The 19024-nt window shown below is 44.9% G+C and overlaps 1 protein-coding gene across 1 annotated transcript in view; it reads right to left on the minus strand.

Annotated features, from left to right (window-relative positions):
• Positions 1-655: 655 nt before the first annotated feature.
• The window catches only part of BFSP2 (beaded filament structural protein 2), a 53361-nt gene continuing 34992 nt past the window's right edge, over positions 656-19024 (minus strand). The window contains exons 5-7 of the mRNA XM_069473231.1: positions 9009-9140; positions 3047-3267; positions 656-895 (exon numbers count right to left, since the gene is read on the minus strand). Of these exons, the coding sequence (XP_069329332.1) occupies positions 892-895; positions 3047-3267; positions 9009-9140 (357 nt within the window). The 3' untranslated portion in view covers positions 656-891. The remainder of the gene's footprint in view (positions 896-3046; positions 3268-9008; positions 9141-19024) is intronic.

Raw genomic sequence — 19024 nt, forward strand, 5'->3', positions numbered from 1 at the left:
TGTCTGTGTGTGTGTGGTTTTAGAGGCACTGAGACACAGGTGGTGGTTTCAATTTTAATCAGAAGGCAAGAGAGTCTTGCCTGGGTAGGCGGCAGATGCATGAACTATATTTGGCTGGCCCAGGCCTTGAGAGGGCTGGGGGGAGGAGGTGGGAGGATGCTGGAAGAAAATTTTGAGGCTGCAAGTGGGGTGAGCAACCACAATCTAATTAATCCCCCACTTAGATTGAATTGGCTTAGATTGGGCTTAGAGTGAAGTTCCTTTTAATCTGATTGAGAGGTGCTCTGCCAATAGCATGTGAAATGTGTCTGCACATAAATATGCACGCAGAGTTCATTAAAGAGGTCTGAATACTCTGTGATGCCTGCAATTATGACACATGCAATAAAGCAGCACACTAATCCCCTCTCCAGCAAGAGTGTTGTTTTTTGGCCTCCAATTGTAGCAATCCTGCAAGATGTGAGCACAACTTTTGCCTGAGCAGCATTTTTACATTGACGAACCCAAGAACAGTTGACCCTTGGATGGCAAAGCAGATGGTGTCACACTCAAGGACCCTTCTAGAAGCCTTCAAGAATGGCTCTGTGAGCAAAGGCCAGGCAGGCAAAGTGATGTCCATCTTGACCCCAACATGAGTTGAATAAGGCGGGCAGACTGGAAGCTGCACACAAAGCATTTATTTGAGGGGGGACAAGGGAGGTTGCTCAAGCTACAGACTACTCAAATTAAAGCAGAAGGACCCTCTCCACTCCAGGAAGCTTTTCAGCCCAGGCTGAATCAACTAGGGAATCCAGCAGGGGCTGAAGCTCAGGGGAAAGCCCCTCGGGCGACTTCACGGGTCAGTTGGTGAGGAAGGTAGCATTTTCTTCACGAGAAGGGGAAGTTTCTCCATCAGCTGAAAGGAAATACATATGAGAAAATCAGTAAAGACATCACAATAGGGTTTTGGGAAAGGCAGCTGTCGCATGGAAACGACAGTTTTGGGGTTTACATCCCTGTTCCACGGTTATTAGCTGTGAGGCCTTGGACAAATGGCTTAAGCTCTCTGAGGCTTTGTTTCCTGTCTGTAAAATGGGGATCATGTTGGAGTCCTGGCAAGGTTTGGGGGAGAAATGAAGGTAACAAAGAGTCAGGACTGGCACTCGCAAGTGACTACAGTACTTACATTCTGGAAGTAAATTCAGCCGAACTTACTAGTCTTTGTGTTTGTTTACAATGACTTTGTGTACTTATTCAGATCCATAGATATCTGAGAACAATAGCTTTGTTAGGAACATCTGGCTTTTATAATCAACAGAAGTCAATTCAATAAAAAGACAGTTGGGGAGGAGCTGGATGACATATTTTCCATTTGAAAGGAGGGAGGGGTTAGGTCGCTTCCAGGTGGCTCTCCCGCCTTCTGAAGAAAGAAACAGAGGCTGGACTCTTGGAGAGACCAGGAGACCTGGGCTCGAGTCCCACTTCTGCTTCCACCTCCTGGTGTGATCATGGACAAACCCTTTCCCACGCTGAGCCTTTGTACTCTCTCTTGAACCATGATGGGTTGGACAATATGATTGCTAAGTTGTCTCTTAGAGCTGCTATTCTATGCTTTAACATATGTCAGAGATGGGACCTTGGAGGAAAATAAGAAGATATAGAAATATAATAAAAAATTGGCCAGATGCAGTGGCTCACACCTGTAATCCTAGCACTTTGGGAGGCCGAAGGTGCCTTGAGGTTAGGAGTTTGAGATCAGCCTGAACAAGAGTGAGACCCCGTCTCTACTAAAAATAGAAAAATTAGCTGGGTGTCGTGGTGCACCCTTATAGTCCCAGTTACTTGGGAGGCTGAGGCAGAAGGATCGCTTGAGCCCAGGAGTTTGAGGTTGCAGTGAGCTATGATGATGCCACTGCACTGTAGCCTGGGTGACAGAGAGAGACCCTGACAAATAAATAAATAAACAAATGAAGGCATGGATTTCTGGAAAGAATTGTCAAGGAAGCTAAGCCCCCAGGTTAATGTATATGTCTCTGGAATCCATATTGATTACAAAAAGACTGCATATATATGCACACGTGTGTGAAAGAGAGAGAGATGAGAGAGGGAGATTATGGCAGGCTTTGTGGCTGGCCAACCCAACTGTGGTTTCCAACCCTTCGCTTGCTTCCGCTGTGGAGTCTGGAGAAGCTAAAAAGCTGCTTCCTCAGCATCCCTTGCTGAGAGGTATGGTCCTGTGAGCAGGTTCTAGTCAATAAGACACAAGGGAAAATCCACTGGAAGCCTTCTCAAAACGTTTTTCCTTCACTGATGAAAGGAGAGAAGCACTCAAGGAAGAGCCTTTTTGCTGCTGCCTCTTTCCTCCCCCATCTTCTGTCCATGAATGAGGTTGTGATGTCTGGAGTTGTAGCAGCTATTTGGCAACCATGGGGTGACAAAGATGAAGACAAAAAGCCAACATGTCGTGGTATGTTGAAAAGATGAAAAGAGCTTAGGTCCTCAATGAAATCATTGTGCAGCCTACTTCTGGGACTCTTAAATAAATAAATATGGTTTATGCCCTTGCTACTCCAAGTGCGGTCTGCAGTTTAGGCATCACCTGGGAGCTTGTTAGAAATGAAGACTGGCCCCACCCCAGACCTACTGGGGCAGAATCTGCCTTTTAAAAAGATGCCAGGGATTTTAAATGCACATTAGTTTCAGGAGCACTTGTCTATGGCCCATTAATTAGGGTTGAATTATACCCAGCTGACATTCCTAACAACTATGTATATTGTAGGTTTGTGTATGTGTGCCTGTGTGGATATGGATATGGATATATACACATACATATACAATATATTTGTATGCGAATAGAAAAATTCTGGAAGGGCACAGCTAGACTGTGGGAATGAGTGCGTGTGCGAGGGGGAGTTTGGGGTGATTTCTCCTTTTTATCTTAATTACTTCTATAGTGTTTAGGAAAAATAATTCTTTTAAAAGCCACGCATATGCATTGCGTTGACAACCAAAGCGGAGTCGAGCCTTACCAGCTCTCCTCCCTGTCCAGGAGTCAGTCGAGCCTTACCAGCTCTCCTCCCTGTCCAGCAGGGCGTGGTAGGACGCGACGTCCTTCTGCAGCTGGCACTTGCGCGCCAGCAGGTGCGAGCGCTGCTGCTGCTGCTGCTCGGCCTCCGCGCGGATCTCGCTGAGCTCCGCCTCCAGCCGGCCGACCACGGCGCCCAGGTTCTGCAGCTCCATGTCGTGCCAGTGCTTGGCATCGTGCAGCGTGTTCTCCAGGCCTCGTTTCTACAACAGAGCAAACCTGGTCCAAACCGAGGCCGACAGGCCTGGCCTTGGAGACGGAGGTGGGTAGAGCAGCGGGAGCGGGGGATTGGTCTGGTGGGTCCACTCCTCCCAGGACAAGGACCTCGCCGGTTACGGACACTGACCGGGGCCCGTCTTACGCGGGTCGGTGGGGAAATAAGGAGTCCTCAGGAGGTCAGTCTCTGGTTTGGTCTGATTCAAGGACCTTTTTGATGGGAGGGAGGGTGAGAGAGGAAAGGGAAAAAGAGAAGGAAGAGAAAGGGGGAGAGACGTTGGGAGAGACACAGGAGGAGAGGCAGTATGTAGGTGTTTCTTCAAGGAAATCTTAATCTTGGGGGCTTTTTCTCATGATTTCTTCACCTCCTGGGGGCCTTTCCCCCTCCATTGCTGAAGCCCCAACCATCATTCAGGGGAAACGCTGTCTCCTCCAGCACTTTCTCAGATCACCATATTAGAATGATGTCTCTGGTCTTTACATGCTCGGCATCTTTCTCTTTAGTGTTTTAGGAGCACATCTTTGTCAGTCCCTCTTTCTCCACTGTCCCTTCCCTGGGGGTTCCCCACCGCCCCACCGTGAGCCTGCTTCTCTGGGAGCCCCGCATCCCGGGCCAGCATGGGCCGGTCTCCACCACACTTGTGACTTTAGGCGTGGTCGCAAGGCCCAGGACTCCTGCATTGGTACTTGCAGCACAGGTCTTCCCCCCAGTAGCTGTGCACCTGCTGCTGAACTTCTTTCTCAGACCTCAAATCAAGCTATGCAGACGGGGCCTTTGGCCTCCTCCTGAACCTGTAGGCCCCTCCTATTCTGTGCTTCAGCTGGTGAACCCACATGAGCTAGAAACTTGGGAAAGAGTGTCCCTGCTTTTCTTCCTTTCCTTCCGACGCAATCATCACAGCCTCTTGTGTATCCCGAGTTCTCACATTCTCTAGCCACCATGGCTGGGGATCTGGAGCTTGTTGCCTCTCTCCTGGGGTGCCCTCAGCAGCCTCGTGGCACATGTCCTGCCTCTAGTTCCTCCTCGCCCTGCATTCCCCACACAAGCAGCCACAGTGCTCTGCCTAAAGCCCAAATCTGGGCTTGTACATCCTCTGCTTAAACCCCATGGATAGCTCCCCAGGGCCCCAGACATGGCACACACGCCTGGCACAGTATCTTTGCATCTTCACCCCCCATCCTGCAGCAGTGTCAGCACTTCCGTCCAGTCTTGGAATTTATTGGGTTCATCTTATCTCCTACACCTGTAACTTCCTTCTCCATTCCTTCCAGCACCCTCACCTGCCTCACTCCTACTCATCCCCAGTCCAAACTCAGGGGTCACCTCCTCCAGGAAGCCTTCCTTGAAATCCCTCTGCCCCTACCATGACCAAGCTGGGTTAGCTGCTCCTCTGTATTTCCATGGCTCCCTAAGCATAGGTATGCCCTTGAACTTATAAGTGGACTGAGCATGCCTTTTCCACCAGACAGGGAGACTTGGAAGGAACCAAGTCTCTGTAATTCCCATGCCCAAGTCAGGGCCTGGCACAGAGTAGGTGCTTGGTATGTGCAGGTTGCCCCAGATGACAGCACTTGTACTACAGTTACACTTATTGCCTTACCTGTCTCCCCAGGGGACAGGAAACCTCTTCTCATCTTCCTGTATCCTATGCCCTGAAAACTGTAGAGCTGATCAATAAACAACTTTAAAAAACTGTGTGTACCTGTGTTTAATATTTTCTAATAGTTTTAATTATATTTGACCTATAATTTAGTATCTGGCTTTTATATAGAACACATAAAAAACAGATAAACATATTTTTAAATTGGATTGAATCAATGAAACAGGATTCTGTACTCTGCCCTCCAGGAGGAGATTTTTTATACCCTTTTGACCACTGTGGCTGAAATGGAATATTCTTGGTCATGACACTATTTTGAATCACAACTACTGTTAAGCAGGAAAATCATATTATTCAAATCTTCTTAGTCCCCTTGGATATGAGAATGTTGAGTCAGATTCCCATCCTAGGTACATTTATAAGAAGGAAAATATAATCACTAGAAAATAAATCTGATCAGTATCTGGGCTAGGGCTATTACTTGACTAGTGGGATGTGAAAACCCCTCTGTAGCAGTCAGGATGCAGGAATGGCCACCTTGGCTTTGAGGATCATTTGTTCCTACCTCCTAGGTTTTCTCTTTTTTTGTACAAGAAACTGGTTGGTTTGTGAGTAGTTGTTGACACTAGATCTGTAACACCTGTGATTTGGAAACCCTCTTCCCAGAATCGTGGTTGGATCATCTGTCTGCAGTTTTTACTCCATCTTCTAGGTGAGTTCTCTTCGTGTCCTGAGGGTTCTCTTTGCTGACTTAGAACCCATTGCCCAACGGGACATTCATGAGAACCCCTACCGAAGGTCCTGTGTGTTTTCCATCTCACTCGCTGTCCAAATCCAGCTTCCCCACCTAAGTGCCTGACGTTCTGGCAGAGAGGAGGCCTGGTTCTCCAAGAGATGGTTGAGCTTGAGTGACTATAATCAGGCTACCACTGCAGGTCTTATAACCCTGGCCCACTCAGCAACCCAGACAGCACCAGCAAGCAAACTGGGATCACAGAAGCACACTTATTCTGCGGGTGTCTGGAAAATTGAAGGGACTTTTTTGAATTGCTAAACCCTCTGGAAAGTAAAATAGTGACCTTCTGTGACTTCTGGCCTTGAATTCCATTCCTGATTTGAGTTGACTGAACACATAGTTCAGTAGGCCTCAAGCACCATTATTTGTGCCTGGCTTCCAATACAAACAGTGCCTTATTGGCAAAAGGGGCTGAAAGTCTTGCCAGCTCAGCTGTCGGAGGCTTATATAAGCCGCAGGGGCCTTGTGTGCACACAGGTTGCTCTGAGAATAACAGGGATGGCTGGATGCACTTTCTGTATTTGAAAACAGTATGAGAGGTTGTTACCTATTCTGGCTCAGTCTGTGCTCCTCACCTTGGCTGCAAGGCCCAGTGACCAAAAATATAATCCACTAGAACCAGCAGGGGACAGAGGCAGCCTGTTTTGGGTCATGATCTCAGCCAGAATGCCATTGCTCCGAAGTCTTCTGGGTAGAGGTCTGAATTCTTTTTCCATTTGTTCCACGGGGTTTAAGTGAAGTGACCAAGTGGCTGGTAATGCCAACTCAGGGTTACTATACTAGTGATGATAATAATTTTATATGATTATTAATAATAGATGCCATTTGACTGCTCACTCTGTGCCAGGCACTGTGCTAAGGGCTTGATGTGCATTATCTAATTAGTCACTCTTATGACTTTATCAGGTACATTCTATTATGATTCTGTGGTGGATCACATTTTCAAAGGCAGCTGCAACAATGATCTCCATGCCACAAGCTCTTTCTCAGTGTGACCTTGCCAATGCCCTATCAAGAGGTGGAGCTTTCTCCTCCTGTTGAGTCTGGGCTGGTCTTGTGACTGCTTTGACCAGTAGAACGTGGCATAAGTGATGTTCAGGGACTTTGGATCCCGGGGCTAAGAGGCCTGGTAGCTTCTGTGCTCACCCAGATGCTACAGCAGAAGTTTGACTGCTGTAAGACCGTCGTGATACAGGGAAGTTCAAGCTAGCTACATGGAGAGGTCACGTGGAGAGAGAAAAAGAGATGCACAGCTGAGGTGTCAGATGTGTGAGTTGAAGAAGCCATTCTCAGGTGTTCCAGTCCCAGCTGATGCCACACGGAACAGAGAACTATTCCTGCTGGTCTCTGCCTAAATCGCATAATGAGAGAATAAAGGATTCACTGTTTTCTTAAGCCACTAAGACATCAGATAGAGATATGATAACTGAAAGAGGCCCACGCTTTACAAGTGAGAAAATGAAAGCTTTAGCGGAGGTGCCCAGCTAGAGAGTGGAGGAGCCAGCGTTCAAGATTGCAGAGTCTGAGCACCTGAGTCCACAGGATGGCTGGGCCTGGTAGAGGAGTAGCGTCAGCGCTAGACTTTGTGGTGGGTGGAGCATTTCCAGACCCCCGCCCTCGACTCTGTCTATCTCTACCTGCTCCTCCCCTCCTCATCCCCCCAGAGTCTCCATCCTGACTCCCACAGCAGGAGCGGGTGATCTCTCTCACCCGCCACCCCTGCACATTCATAGCCTTCTGGTTCCTGTGGTTATATCGGCTCCTCCACTGAAGTCACAGTAACTCCTTCAGGATAGTGGACCACGTCTAATTAGTTTTATGTTCCCAGAGCACTTGGTAAAATTCCTAGAACATACTAAGTTCTTCAAAGTGATGCTAATAGTAAGATGACTGTGCTCATGTGCATTCTCTCATTGGCTCCTCAGAGAAACATTGAGAAGGGGGTGGACTGTGACTGCCAAAGCCCTTTTGCAGAAGAGGAAACTGTGGCTTGGGGATTTGCCTGTTTACACAAGGGATAAATGAAGGAGCCGAGCCCTTCTGACTCTACTTCTCTGGATGTTTCTCCCTCAGATCCTTTTCTCACATCCCCTCGCACTGACCCAGATCCTGTCATGGTCCTCATTGCACTCTAGACCATCTCAGCTGCACAAGGATTACAGAGACCAACCCCTTCGCATACTTTGATTTGTGCCAACAAAGCTGTGGTTAGAACAGTACAAATGACCCCCTGGAGGGGACATCTAGGAAGAACTGTGTTTGACACCTAACAGAACTTCAGTCCATCCCAGAGATCAGAGAGTGGATTGCTGCATTGTTTTTATTAATTTTATCATTTAAGTATTTAATTAATAATTAATAATGCAAGAGATCTGTCTGCAAAACACAGTGAATCTGAGGGCCTTACTAGGTGTCTTAGGTTGGGTTCTTCAAAAGCAGAGCCTGAGACAGGGAGGCTGGCACTTGTAAATAATTAAGGATTGCTCTCGGAGGGGAAAAGGGGGAATGAGGAAAGCAGGATGGGAAAGGGGAAGGTGCTAAGCAAGGATGTGGTCTCTGCTGGAATCTGGCTGTAGCCTGATCCCACAGAGGGTCCTGGAGCATAAGTTACACCTGTGGTCCTCCCCCCCCCCAAGACTGCACAGCAGGTGGTGAGCTGTGGGTGAGCCAGCGAAGCTTCATCTGTATTTACAGCCCTCTGCATGGCTTGCATCACCACCTGAGCTCCACTCCTGTCAGATCAGTGGAGGCATTAGATTCTGCATTATGGTGAGTTGTGTAATTATTTCATTTTATATTACAATGTAATAATAGAAATAAAGTGCACAATAAATGTAATGTGCTTGAATCATCCAGAAACCATTCCTCCCACTCCCGCCAAGGAAAAATTGTCTTCTGTGAAACCAGTCCCTGGTGCCAAAAAGATTGAGGACCACTGATTACACCATAGAACTGGTTCCACAATGAAGCAAGTGGGCTGGGCTTTTAAAGCCCCATGGTGGTCAGTCATTGGCTGAGGGCTGGGGGCGGGGCCTAGCCTCCCCGGCAGGTGTCTTCTGTTTGGCCTAGGGCAATTCTGTGGAGGAGTGGGCAGCTGAAACGGGGCGGCAGTGGGCATTAGCAGCCAGCACTCGCAGCAGCAGCTGCGTAAGGGATGTTTTGGTAGGGGCAGCCTCAGATGCCCCTAGGGAGTCAGAAGACATTTCAGGCCTCAAAGCCCATAGCTGTGTGATTGGAATCCCTTGAAAACTATGACCTGTATGATTAGGATTGGACAGTTAAGAGTTAAAATGAACACAGGAGATGCCAGGGCTCTTTTTGGCCCACTCACCAGGGCCCGTAAGGATTCGGTCTCAGCCTGGAGGCTCTGGACTTGGCATGAGGTGTTGTGTAACTCCACCCTGAGGGCAGCAGCCAGCTTCTCTTCCTGGGTCTGGGCCGTGTGGGCCACCTCCGACTGTTGCTGTGGAGAGTCAGGTCTCAGTGTGAGCAGGGATGAGGCAAGGCCCTGAATGCATCCTTCCTGCAAAGCCTTTCTAATCACCACTCCACTGCCCCTAACTAGGGAAGCACAGCTGTCGGATTTCAAAACCCTTTTTTTCTGCAGGTCCTTTCACCAACTTGTATACAAAAATTTGTTTTGAACATATGATGCTTGCAAATGGAATAGAATTCAAAAGGTTCCCTAAAGAATGTATAGTAGAAAGTCTCCTTTTCTGTGTCTCAATTACCAAGTTCTCCTGTTTGTAATTTCTTATACCTCCTTCCAGAGATATTTCATATATTTATAAATAAATATGGATCACCCCTCCCCCCAGCTTTCGTACTTAATATTTCTCAGAAATTATTCTTTATTAGTATACAGAAATCGAGCACATTTTTGTTTTGTTTTTTTTTTTTTGAGACAGAGTCTCACTCTGTTGCCAGGGTGAGTGCTGTGGTGTCAGCCTAGCTCACAGCAACCTCAAACTCCTGGGCTCAAGCAATCCTGCTGCCTCAGCCTCCCAAGGAGCTGGGACTATAGGCACGCACCACCACGCCAGGCTAATTTTTCTATTTTTAGTAGAGATGATGTCTCACTCTTGCTCAGGCTGGTCTGGAACTCCTAACCTCAAGCAATCCTCCCACCTTGGCCTCCCAGAGTGCTAGGATTACAGGCGTGAGCCATCTGCCTGAGTACATTCTTTTTAACAGCTACATAGTATTGCCTTGTTTGGAAGTACTGTAATTAAGTAGAAGTCTCTGCTGATGGACAGATTGTTTCCAGTCTTTCCTTATTACAAATAATAGTGCAAAGAATAACCTTACATCCTCATTTTTTGCACAAGGGAGTGTTTTTGAGTGGTAATTCCTGTAGTAGAACTGATTTAAAATGGTATCTATTTGTAATTTTGGTGAATGTTACCAAATTGCCCTTCAGAAAACTGGTAACCCCTTCTGGCACTGTAAAACAGTACCAGCTGCCCCACACCTTCCTCAAACAAGGTGGTATCTAACTTGATCTCTGTCAATCTGACAGTGCCTGATTTTTTTTTTTTTTTTTTTAAACCACAGTCTAGCCACAATTATGATAACAAAGGCAAGGTCTGTTTTGAAACTTCTCTCCAGAGCAAGATGGACAGATTCTGATCCCCCCCATATATTCAGGGGAGCAGGTCACCGTTATTTTTCTTTGCTGGGGAAAAGGTGAAAAAGACCACCCCCATTTTCTTCAATGCAGTCTGATGGAATGTCTCCTAGTCAATGATGTGGGAGAGAAAAAAAAAAACCAGTTTTCTCTCCTAGGTTACTGGCTTTCTGGAATTACCATTTTTACCATATAGGACTAATAGGACTACTTATTTATAGAGTAATGGAAAATAGTCCAATCTCATGGATTGACTAAGAAATTCTAAGTCAACAAGCTCATATCTCAGTAGTAGTTCCTCCCATTCTTAACGGTTTAAAGGCTTCAGAGAGGCCACAGAATGACCATTAAAGGCTTTGGAGCAGCTAAAGGAAAACAGAAGCCCTGGGCCCAGCTCTGACTGGTCAGCCAGTGGCTTGTGTCCCTGGGCTGTCAATCAGCCACTCAGAGTCTCAGTCCTGCCACAGAAGGCAGATGCCAGTGAGGACGAATGAAACTCACATGATGGCTATCGCCTGGGGTCACTATGAGGCTTCCGTCAGATTATGCACATAGTCGATTTTAGAACCTTAAAAGTATGAAAATATTGGTTGCATATATTTTCTGTATGTAAAAAGTAATGGTAGTTAACAGTCTGTAAAAGCCTCTATAAGTTAAATACTACCAATAATAACTAATATGTATTAGGCACTTACTCTGCGCTAACCCCCATGTTAACAGCTCTAAGTTTATTGTCGCATTTAATCTTTATAACCCTATGAAGAAGATGTCATTATTATCTTCATTTTATATGAGGAAACTGAGGCACAGAGAGATTGAGTTACTTGCTCATGATCATGTGGCTTATGAAGGACAGAACCAGGATTCACGCCCAGCAGCAGGCTCCAGAGCTGTGCTCTTAACCAATAATGAATACATCAACTTAGGACCCGTAAAATTGGAGGTGTCTTCCCCAAAATGTAGGTGAATCACTCCGAAGTATCCTCCTTTCAAGTACCCTGGTTTTTCCCCCCTCTTTGGGGTTATAAATTTATACCAACTTGTAATTAAATAAAATATTAAAATGGTAATAAATACTTGGACACATCATTTACTAACTATTTTCTATGCTATTGAGGTTATTTACATCCATGGTATCTGTGTGGTGGAGATAATATACAATGCCGTGTTGCTGGTCATCACAGGAGGTCCCAGCAGTCTGCATTGCCAACTACCCAGTGATGCCTGCTCCATGGAGGCAAAGTTCTACATAGCTACAGAAACTAACACAACATTATCACTTGCCATGGACAGTAGCTAACTGAAAGATTAATAAAGTTATAACGAACCAATGTTACTAAATTCTAGCTACCATTGTCTACCAAGCTGCCAAGTCCCAAAGCCTGCTTTCTCTTCATTTAAAGGAAAGATTAATAAGTATAGCAGAGGTGTTAAAACCTCTGCCAGCACCAAAGACTTTCTTCTAGTTTAACATTGAAAAAGAAGTTAATTTGATCACTATGAGTTTCAATGTCATTTAATATTGTGTCCCACACCTTCTCAAATCATCTTACCACAAGTGATACTTGCCAGTTAATTGCTTGAACTCACCTAAAAGAATTACACATTCTTCTCCAATGGATTTTAAAATTTATGATTTCTGGTTGCTATAATAACTCCATTTCTGTTTCCATTTCAACCGAATGCCTCCAGATTTCTTCTCAGAGCTCAAATAGTAGGTGTGTGATCCTAGGCCTTGAGGACAGGAAGGTAGGACTGTGTTTTGTCGCTCAGTGCGGTTGCTAAGGTATGTAATGAGACTCAAAGATGTTGGTCCCTAGACTTTGAAACCAGCTTGAAGTCCTGGCTCTCCTGCACAGCAGCTGATCTGCCTATGTTTTCACTCCTTCTATATTTCTGGAGCAGGAGAGCATGTTGACATTTTGAAACACAACACGAATTTTCAAATTTCAAAAATTTTAAATTAAATTAGCATGTTATTGCGCGTGAAGGATGAATGTGAGAGGAGAAAATCAGCATGCTTCTGAGTAAGTCATAATCAAGTACTTGAGAGTCTGACTATTGGAGATACGAATGGGGGCTGGGGAAGAGAAAAAGACCATCTCGAAATCTGACCCACTTTGCTGATTAGTATTGCCATTCCGAAAAATGCCCTTGCCGATGACCCGGAATTGGGAAAAATGCCACCTTGTAGTGTGAGGGGAAGGTCAGTGTTTAGGAGACAGAGTGTGGAGAGAGAGTAATGCTACTTCCTGATCTTTGAAATAGTAGGTTACTTCCCCGCAGATCATGTATCCAGATGAGCCCTCTGCCTCCAGTGTCCTCTGCCTTTTCCCAAGCAGTTGCTGTGCAGGTTTGAGCAAGTCACTTGGGCTCTCTGGTTTTTGCAACTGATGAACAACAGCTTTCTAAGAGCATTGTTCTGCCACAGGGCACAGCTACTCGCCTTGGCTCTTAAGCACTTTTCAGATTTCACAAGATTATGCTAACCTCATAGTGTTCACTGTCATGGAGGAAGAGAAAGCCATGGCCCCTTGGGGACCCAGGGGCTCCCAAGCTGGTATCATGGAAGAATCTTTTCCCACCAGGAGGGCACAGACCCTTGGTTTGGAAAGATTCTGACGGAAGCCTGGCATAACCTTTAGCCTCTCAGGACAAAGGCCTCCCAACCCCACATTCCACAAGATATCACTTATTTATTCTTAAAAAGGAAAATGAATCAAGGGCCCCCATTCTTGTGATCTGTCCAGTTCAGCCTCGCAGTTAAGAGTGTTGATTCTGGAGTCAGAATGTGTGATTTGAATCCCAGCTTTGCTACTTTCTAAGTGTGTGATTTTGGGCCAGTTACCCAACCTCTCTGTGCCTTAATTTCCTCCTCTGTAAAATGGATAAACTCACAATACCTATCTCATGTCGGGAAGAGAAAATGAAAACATACCTGTCAGGTGCTTGGCTTTTGGAAAGTGCTCTGCTGTCATGGCACATCTCGTTCTGCCTTGTAGGAGGGTGGTCTTTCTATCCGTTTCCTACCTCCCCCACCCCCGCCCAACCTCCACACTAGACTGCAGGTGCCTCGTGTGCAGGAACAACTTCTTACCTACCCTACCCCCTGGGTACCTGGCATGGCTCATGACACCTAGAACTTGCTCAACAACATTTATGGAAGGTCTACAATGTGGGCCAGGCCCATGCCAGGGACTAGAGAAGAAGAGGAGGGATCTACCAGGCATGGAATTAGATCAAACCTCCACTTTATTAGGAGAACTCGCTATCATTATTGTAACAGTTGTAAGTCATTTTATGGTCACGCGGTGCCATGTTGTTTAGCTAAGGATAGCTTTTGACAGGAAGCACACACACTCCTGACCTCCCCCAGCCAGATGTAGGATTTATCTGAGAGAAGGCTGGATGCCATCCAGTCTGCACCAGTGACATGGGCACTCCTTACCGAGAATTAAAAAGAAGTGCATGGCTCACTTGCTGAAACTTCAGCATTGGCAGAATGGCTGGCTTGGCTTGGCTGGGCCAAGTTTCTCCTTGAGTTTACTCAGGAACTGCCTGGCTCTTGAAACTGCTCTCCTTTGGGTGTAGGGTCAGTTCCCACGCTCTGTCGAAGTGGCCAAAGACAACACAGAAGAGCAAATGGCTTGCACCTGGTTTGTGCTTGCCAAATGGATTTTGAATCAATGAGTGAGTGGAGGTTCCTTGGTAGAAGGTGTAAGGAGGAGGTTTCAGTGTTGGGCAATCCCCTATATAGATACCCAGATATTGGTTGTCAACCAGTTGTGGGTTTTATAACAATACGGACGATAAGGGCTCGAGAGTGCCCTCTACAGTCAGAGCAAAAAACAGGCCGAGACTAGGCAGTACCTACCTCAATGAGACAGTCTTTGTATTTTCCCTTGGAAAAACTACTCTGATTCTCCCCACTCTTCCCTGAGCCGTACCAACTGGTATATGATACTGTAGTACACAGCTACAGGAACCAAATACTGACTCACCTGGCTCCTGCAATAACCCTTCCTCATTGGCTAACAATATTTTTTGAAAGTTAGCTGAAAAACCATAAATAAAGTAAAAAGGCAAGTGATAAACTAGGAACATATGTGCAACTTATATCACACAGAAAGGACTAATTTCTCTGATATACAAAAAGCTACTAAAAACCAGTAGTAAAAAGTCCAAAGCCTAAAATGCCACATATTCTTACCTGTAAGTGGGAGCTGAGCTATGGATATGCACAGTTATACAGAGCGTTATAATGGACGTTGGAGACTTGGGACTGGGACGGAGGGTGAAGAATGAAAAATTACCTATTGGGCGCCATGTACATTATTTGGGTGATGGGTACACTAAAAACCCAGATTTCACCACTGTACAATTCATCCATGTGGCAAAAAACCATTTATACTCCCCCAAATCTATTGAAATAAAATACAAAAAATTAATTTAATTTAAAAAATACACTATAAAAATCCAAAGCCTAATAAAAAATGGGCAAAAGATATTATCATATACACGAAAGCAAATAGGTATGAAATCCAGCATGTAAAGAGATGTTCCACTTTCCTTTTGAGAAATGCAAAATAGAACTACACTGAAAAACCATTCTTTACCTGTAATATTGGCAAAGATCACAAATGTGCAAACTCACAGTACTGGTGAGGATGTGGGGAAATGGACACTTTCAAATATTTCTGATGGGGATGTAAATTGTTACTCCATTTGTAGAGGGCAATTTGGCATTATTTATCAAAATTCCCAATGCACATACTTTTTGGGCCAGGAATTCCATTTCTAGGAATTTATCCAACAAATACATCTCTATATTTAGAAATAAGAGATATACAAAGCTACTGACTACAATCTTACTTGTAACAGCAAAAGATTGGAAGCCACCTTCCATGCCCAGCAGCAGGGTACAGGCTCAACAAATTCTGGGGCCTCCATTAGCTAAAATAGGGGTCAAAAACCTTTTCTGTAAAGGGGTACACAGTAAATATTTTAGACTTAGCAGGCCATGTGGTCTCTGTTGAAAGGAATGAACTCTGGCAATATAGTGCAAATGTAGCCATAGACAACATATAATGAATGATCATGGCTGTGTTCCAATAAAACTTTATTTGCAAAAGCAGGGAGTGGGTCAGATTTGGCTTATGGGCAAGAATTTTCGGCCCCCTGTGGTATAATATCATGCAGCTATAAAGCTATAAATTTTGAATACTATTTGCATAAAAAGAGAGAGAGAAAAAACACATACACATTTCCTTACATATGCATAAAGTGTCTCTGAAAGGACACACAAGAAAAGGATAACGTTGATTGACCTTGGAGAAAAAAACTGGGTGGATGGGACACGGGTCAGATGGCACTTTTCACTGTAGATCATTTTGTACACTATGAATTTTGAATCAAGTGAATGTATTATCTATCATAAATTTTAAATACAAGTAAATTAAAAAATAAAAGCAAACTAAGGCCCTTTTGCAAAGCTCTCTGTGATATATGGAGATATAGAAATACTCAGTGATTCTGTGTCAGTGCTTGCTGTGAGCACACTGGGGCAAAACCACGGCTTATTTCCCTGAAGAGCCCTCAAGGATTATAGCCAGCTCATCGACACACACAGACCGCTGGATTGCAGATGCTGCCGGGGGTTCTGCTTTTCCTGTGCTCCTTGAAAGGAACTCTCCCAGTTGGCCAACATGGCCACATCACAATAGGCCATCCTGCAGAAGCTCATTTTAATCTGATTTCATATCTTGGAAAATATTGACTCTTCTTGGTAAAAGCAAGTACAGAAAAGGCACAGACAGAGAAACCTGTATAAAATATTTGCCTTTACAGGGCAAATTATTATTTGTAAGTATGGATGACATGGAGACATATTATCCAAGGTTTCTAGTCTCTTTGTGGGTAAATCTAGACCTACGCTGTCCGATGTGGTAGCTACAAGTCATATGTAGCTACTTAAATAAAAATTAGATAAAATTCAAAATCCAGTTCCTCAGCCACATTTCAAATACTTGTATAACCCCATGTGGCCAGTAGCTACCATAGTGGATTGCAGTGTAGATTACAGCCTGTTTCCATTATTGCAGATATTTCTATTTGCTGACTGTGCTTTAGACACTCTTGGATGTCTTTTCTAGCTCTAAGACTGTCGACAACCAGAAGTCTCACAATTCATTTCAATCTATTATCCTCTGTTCATTCTTAATAGTTTCTACAATCTGTCATCCTGACTGTTTAAGGCATGATGGTTACAGCTCAGATAAAGCTCCTGAGTGCAGATGCCTCAAAGTGACCTGAGGCAAGTGCAGACCTACTGTCAGAGCAGATACCACAAGAGTGAACACCGAAGATGAGATGCAGCCCTGACGGATACCTAGATCGCTGCATTGTGAGACCCTGAGCAGAGGACCCGCTAAGCCACGTCTGGTCTCCTGAAGCCATGGAAACTGTGACAACATAAACATATGTTGCTTTAAACCACTATGTTTGCAGTTCAGTCATGCTCTGCATAATGATGTTTTGGCCAACAATGAACCACATATAGGATGGTGCTCCCATAAGGATTATAACAGAGCTGAAAAATTCCTACCACTAGGACTTCATAGCCGTTGCAGTGTGTTGTGGGGGTGCAGTGTAAACAAACCTACTGCAGTGCCAGTCGTGTAAAAGTCTAGTGCAGACAATGACGTACCGTACATAATACTTGATGATAAATGACTATTTATCATCTGGTTTATGTATTTACTATACTTTTTATCATTATTTAGAGTACACTCTTGCTTATAAAAAAAAAAAAGTTAACTGTAAAACAGCCTCAGGCAGGTCCTTCAGGAGGTATTCCAGAAGAAGGCATTGTTATCACAGGGGATGACAGCTCCGTGTGTGTTACTGCCCCTGAAGACCTTCCAGTGGGAAGAGAGGTGGAGGTGGAAGATGGTGATATCGATGATCCTGATCCTGTAGGCCTGGGTTAATGTGTGTTCGTGTTTCAATTTTTAACAAATAAGTTTAAAAAATAAAAAAAGTAAAAATTTTTTTTTTTTTTTTTGTTGAGACAGAGTCTCACTCTGTTGCCGAGGCTAGAGTGAGTGCCGTGGCGTCAGCTTAGCTCACAGCAACCTCAGACTCCTCGGCTTAAGCGATCCTACTGCCTCAGCCTCCCGAGTAGCTGGGACTACAGGCATGCGCCACTATGCCCGGCTAATTTTTTCTATATAGATTTTTTTTTTAGTTGTCCATATAATGTCTTTCTATTTTTAGTAGAGACGGGGTCTCGCTCAGGCTGGTCTCGAACTCCTGACCTTGAGCGATCCACCCGCCTCGGCCTCCCAGAGTGCTAGGATTACAGGTGTGAGCAAAATTTTAAAAATTAAATTAAGCTTATAGAATAAGGATGTAAAGAAAGAAAATATTTTTCTAGAGTGGTACAATGTGTTTGTGTTTTAAGCTAAGTGTTATTATAATACAAAAGAGTCAAAAAGTTGGAGCTAGGGGCCCTGTGCCTCTCCCACATGGCTTGGCTTATACATCTCTTCCGCTTGACTGCTCCTGAGTTGTATCCTTTATAATAAACTATAAAAATAAGTGAAGTGTTTCCCTGAATTCTGTGAGCTCCTTTAGCAAATTATCGAATCTGAGGAGGGGGTTGTGGGAACCCCCAATTTGTAGCCAGTTGATCAGAAGCACGGGAGAGCCAGACTTGCAGTTGTCACCTGAGGTGAGGGAAGTCTTGTGGGACTGAGCCCTTAACCTGTGGGATCCGTGCTAATGCCAGGTAGGTAGTGTCAGAATTGAATTGAATTGTAGGACACCCAGTTGGTGTTTGGAGAATTGCTTGGTGTGGAAGAGACCTTACACATTTGGTGTCAGAAAGTATGGAAGTATTTTGTGTGTGAAAGTATGGAAAACAAGAGTGTGTGTGTGTGTGTGTGTGTGTGTGTGTGTGTTTTATAGAGATGGGTCTTGTTATGTTGCCCAGGTTGGGGTGCTGTGCTTATTCACAGGTACAATCAGAGTATACAGCAACCTCAAACTCCTGGGCTCAAACGATCCCTCTGCCTCAGCCTCCTGTGTAGCTGGGATTACAGGCATGCACCACTGCACCTGGCTTGAAAAAAAAGGTTTTTAAAAATTTTACACTGCTAACAGGTCTGGAGAGTAGTACAGCATATTGTCTGAGGGTCCTGAAACATCCCTAAATACCCAAAGGTGGGTAACCACAACAAATAGACAAGAAAGAGCCAGACTTTAAGATACTCCAGAAATTCTCTGGACCGATCTGATGCCCCAGTCACTGAATCATGCAACTTCAGAAGCTCCCAAAACTGGACACTGAGGTTCCTAACACCCATAACACCATGGCTGGAGAGAATGTGCTTACTGCACTGACCCTAGCCAGAACCTCTTTATAAGCTTTTAAAGATTAAAATAAATAAATAAAGGGCTGGCAGATGAGTTGTAGGAGATGCCAATGGCACCACCTTTATCCCTTAGGCTTTCACACTTCAGAGCTCCCCAGTTTCTCCGTGCTGATTCTGCATCTTTTTGCCTGAAAGTTTCTCTGAAGCCTCCAAAAGGTCACTCTGATAGCAGGTAGCAGAAGACTTAAGGGAGGTGGTGTTAATACCCCAGCTCCCTCGCCTTTCCTCTCTCCTGAATTCTACACCATTTCTCAGAATTTCCCTGGGTTTGTGCTCCAGCTTCCC

Source organism: Eulemur rufifrons, chromosome 7, assembly GCF_041146395.1.
Source record: "Eulemur rufifrons isolate Redbay chromosome 7, OSU_ERuf_1, whole genome shotgun sequence".
Taxonomy (NCBI): Eukaryota; Metazoa; Chordata; class Mammalia; order Primates; family Lemuridae; genus Eulemur; species Eulemur rufifrons.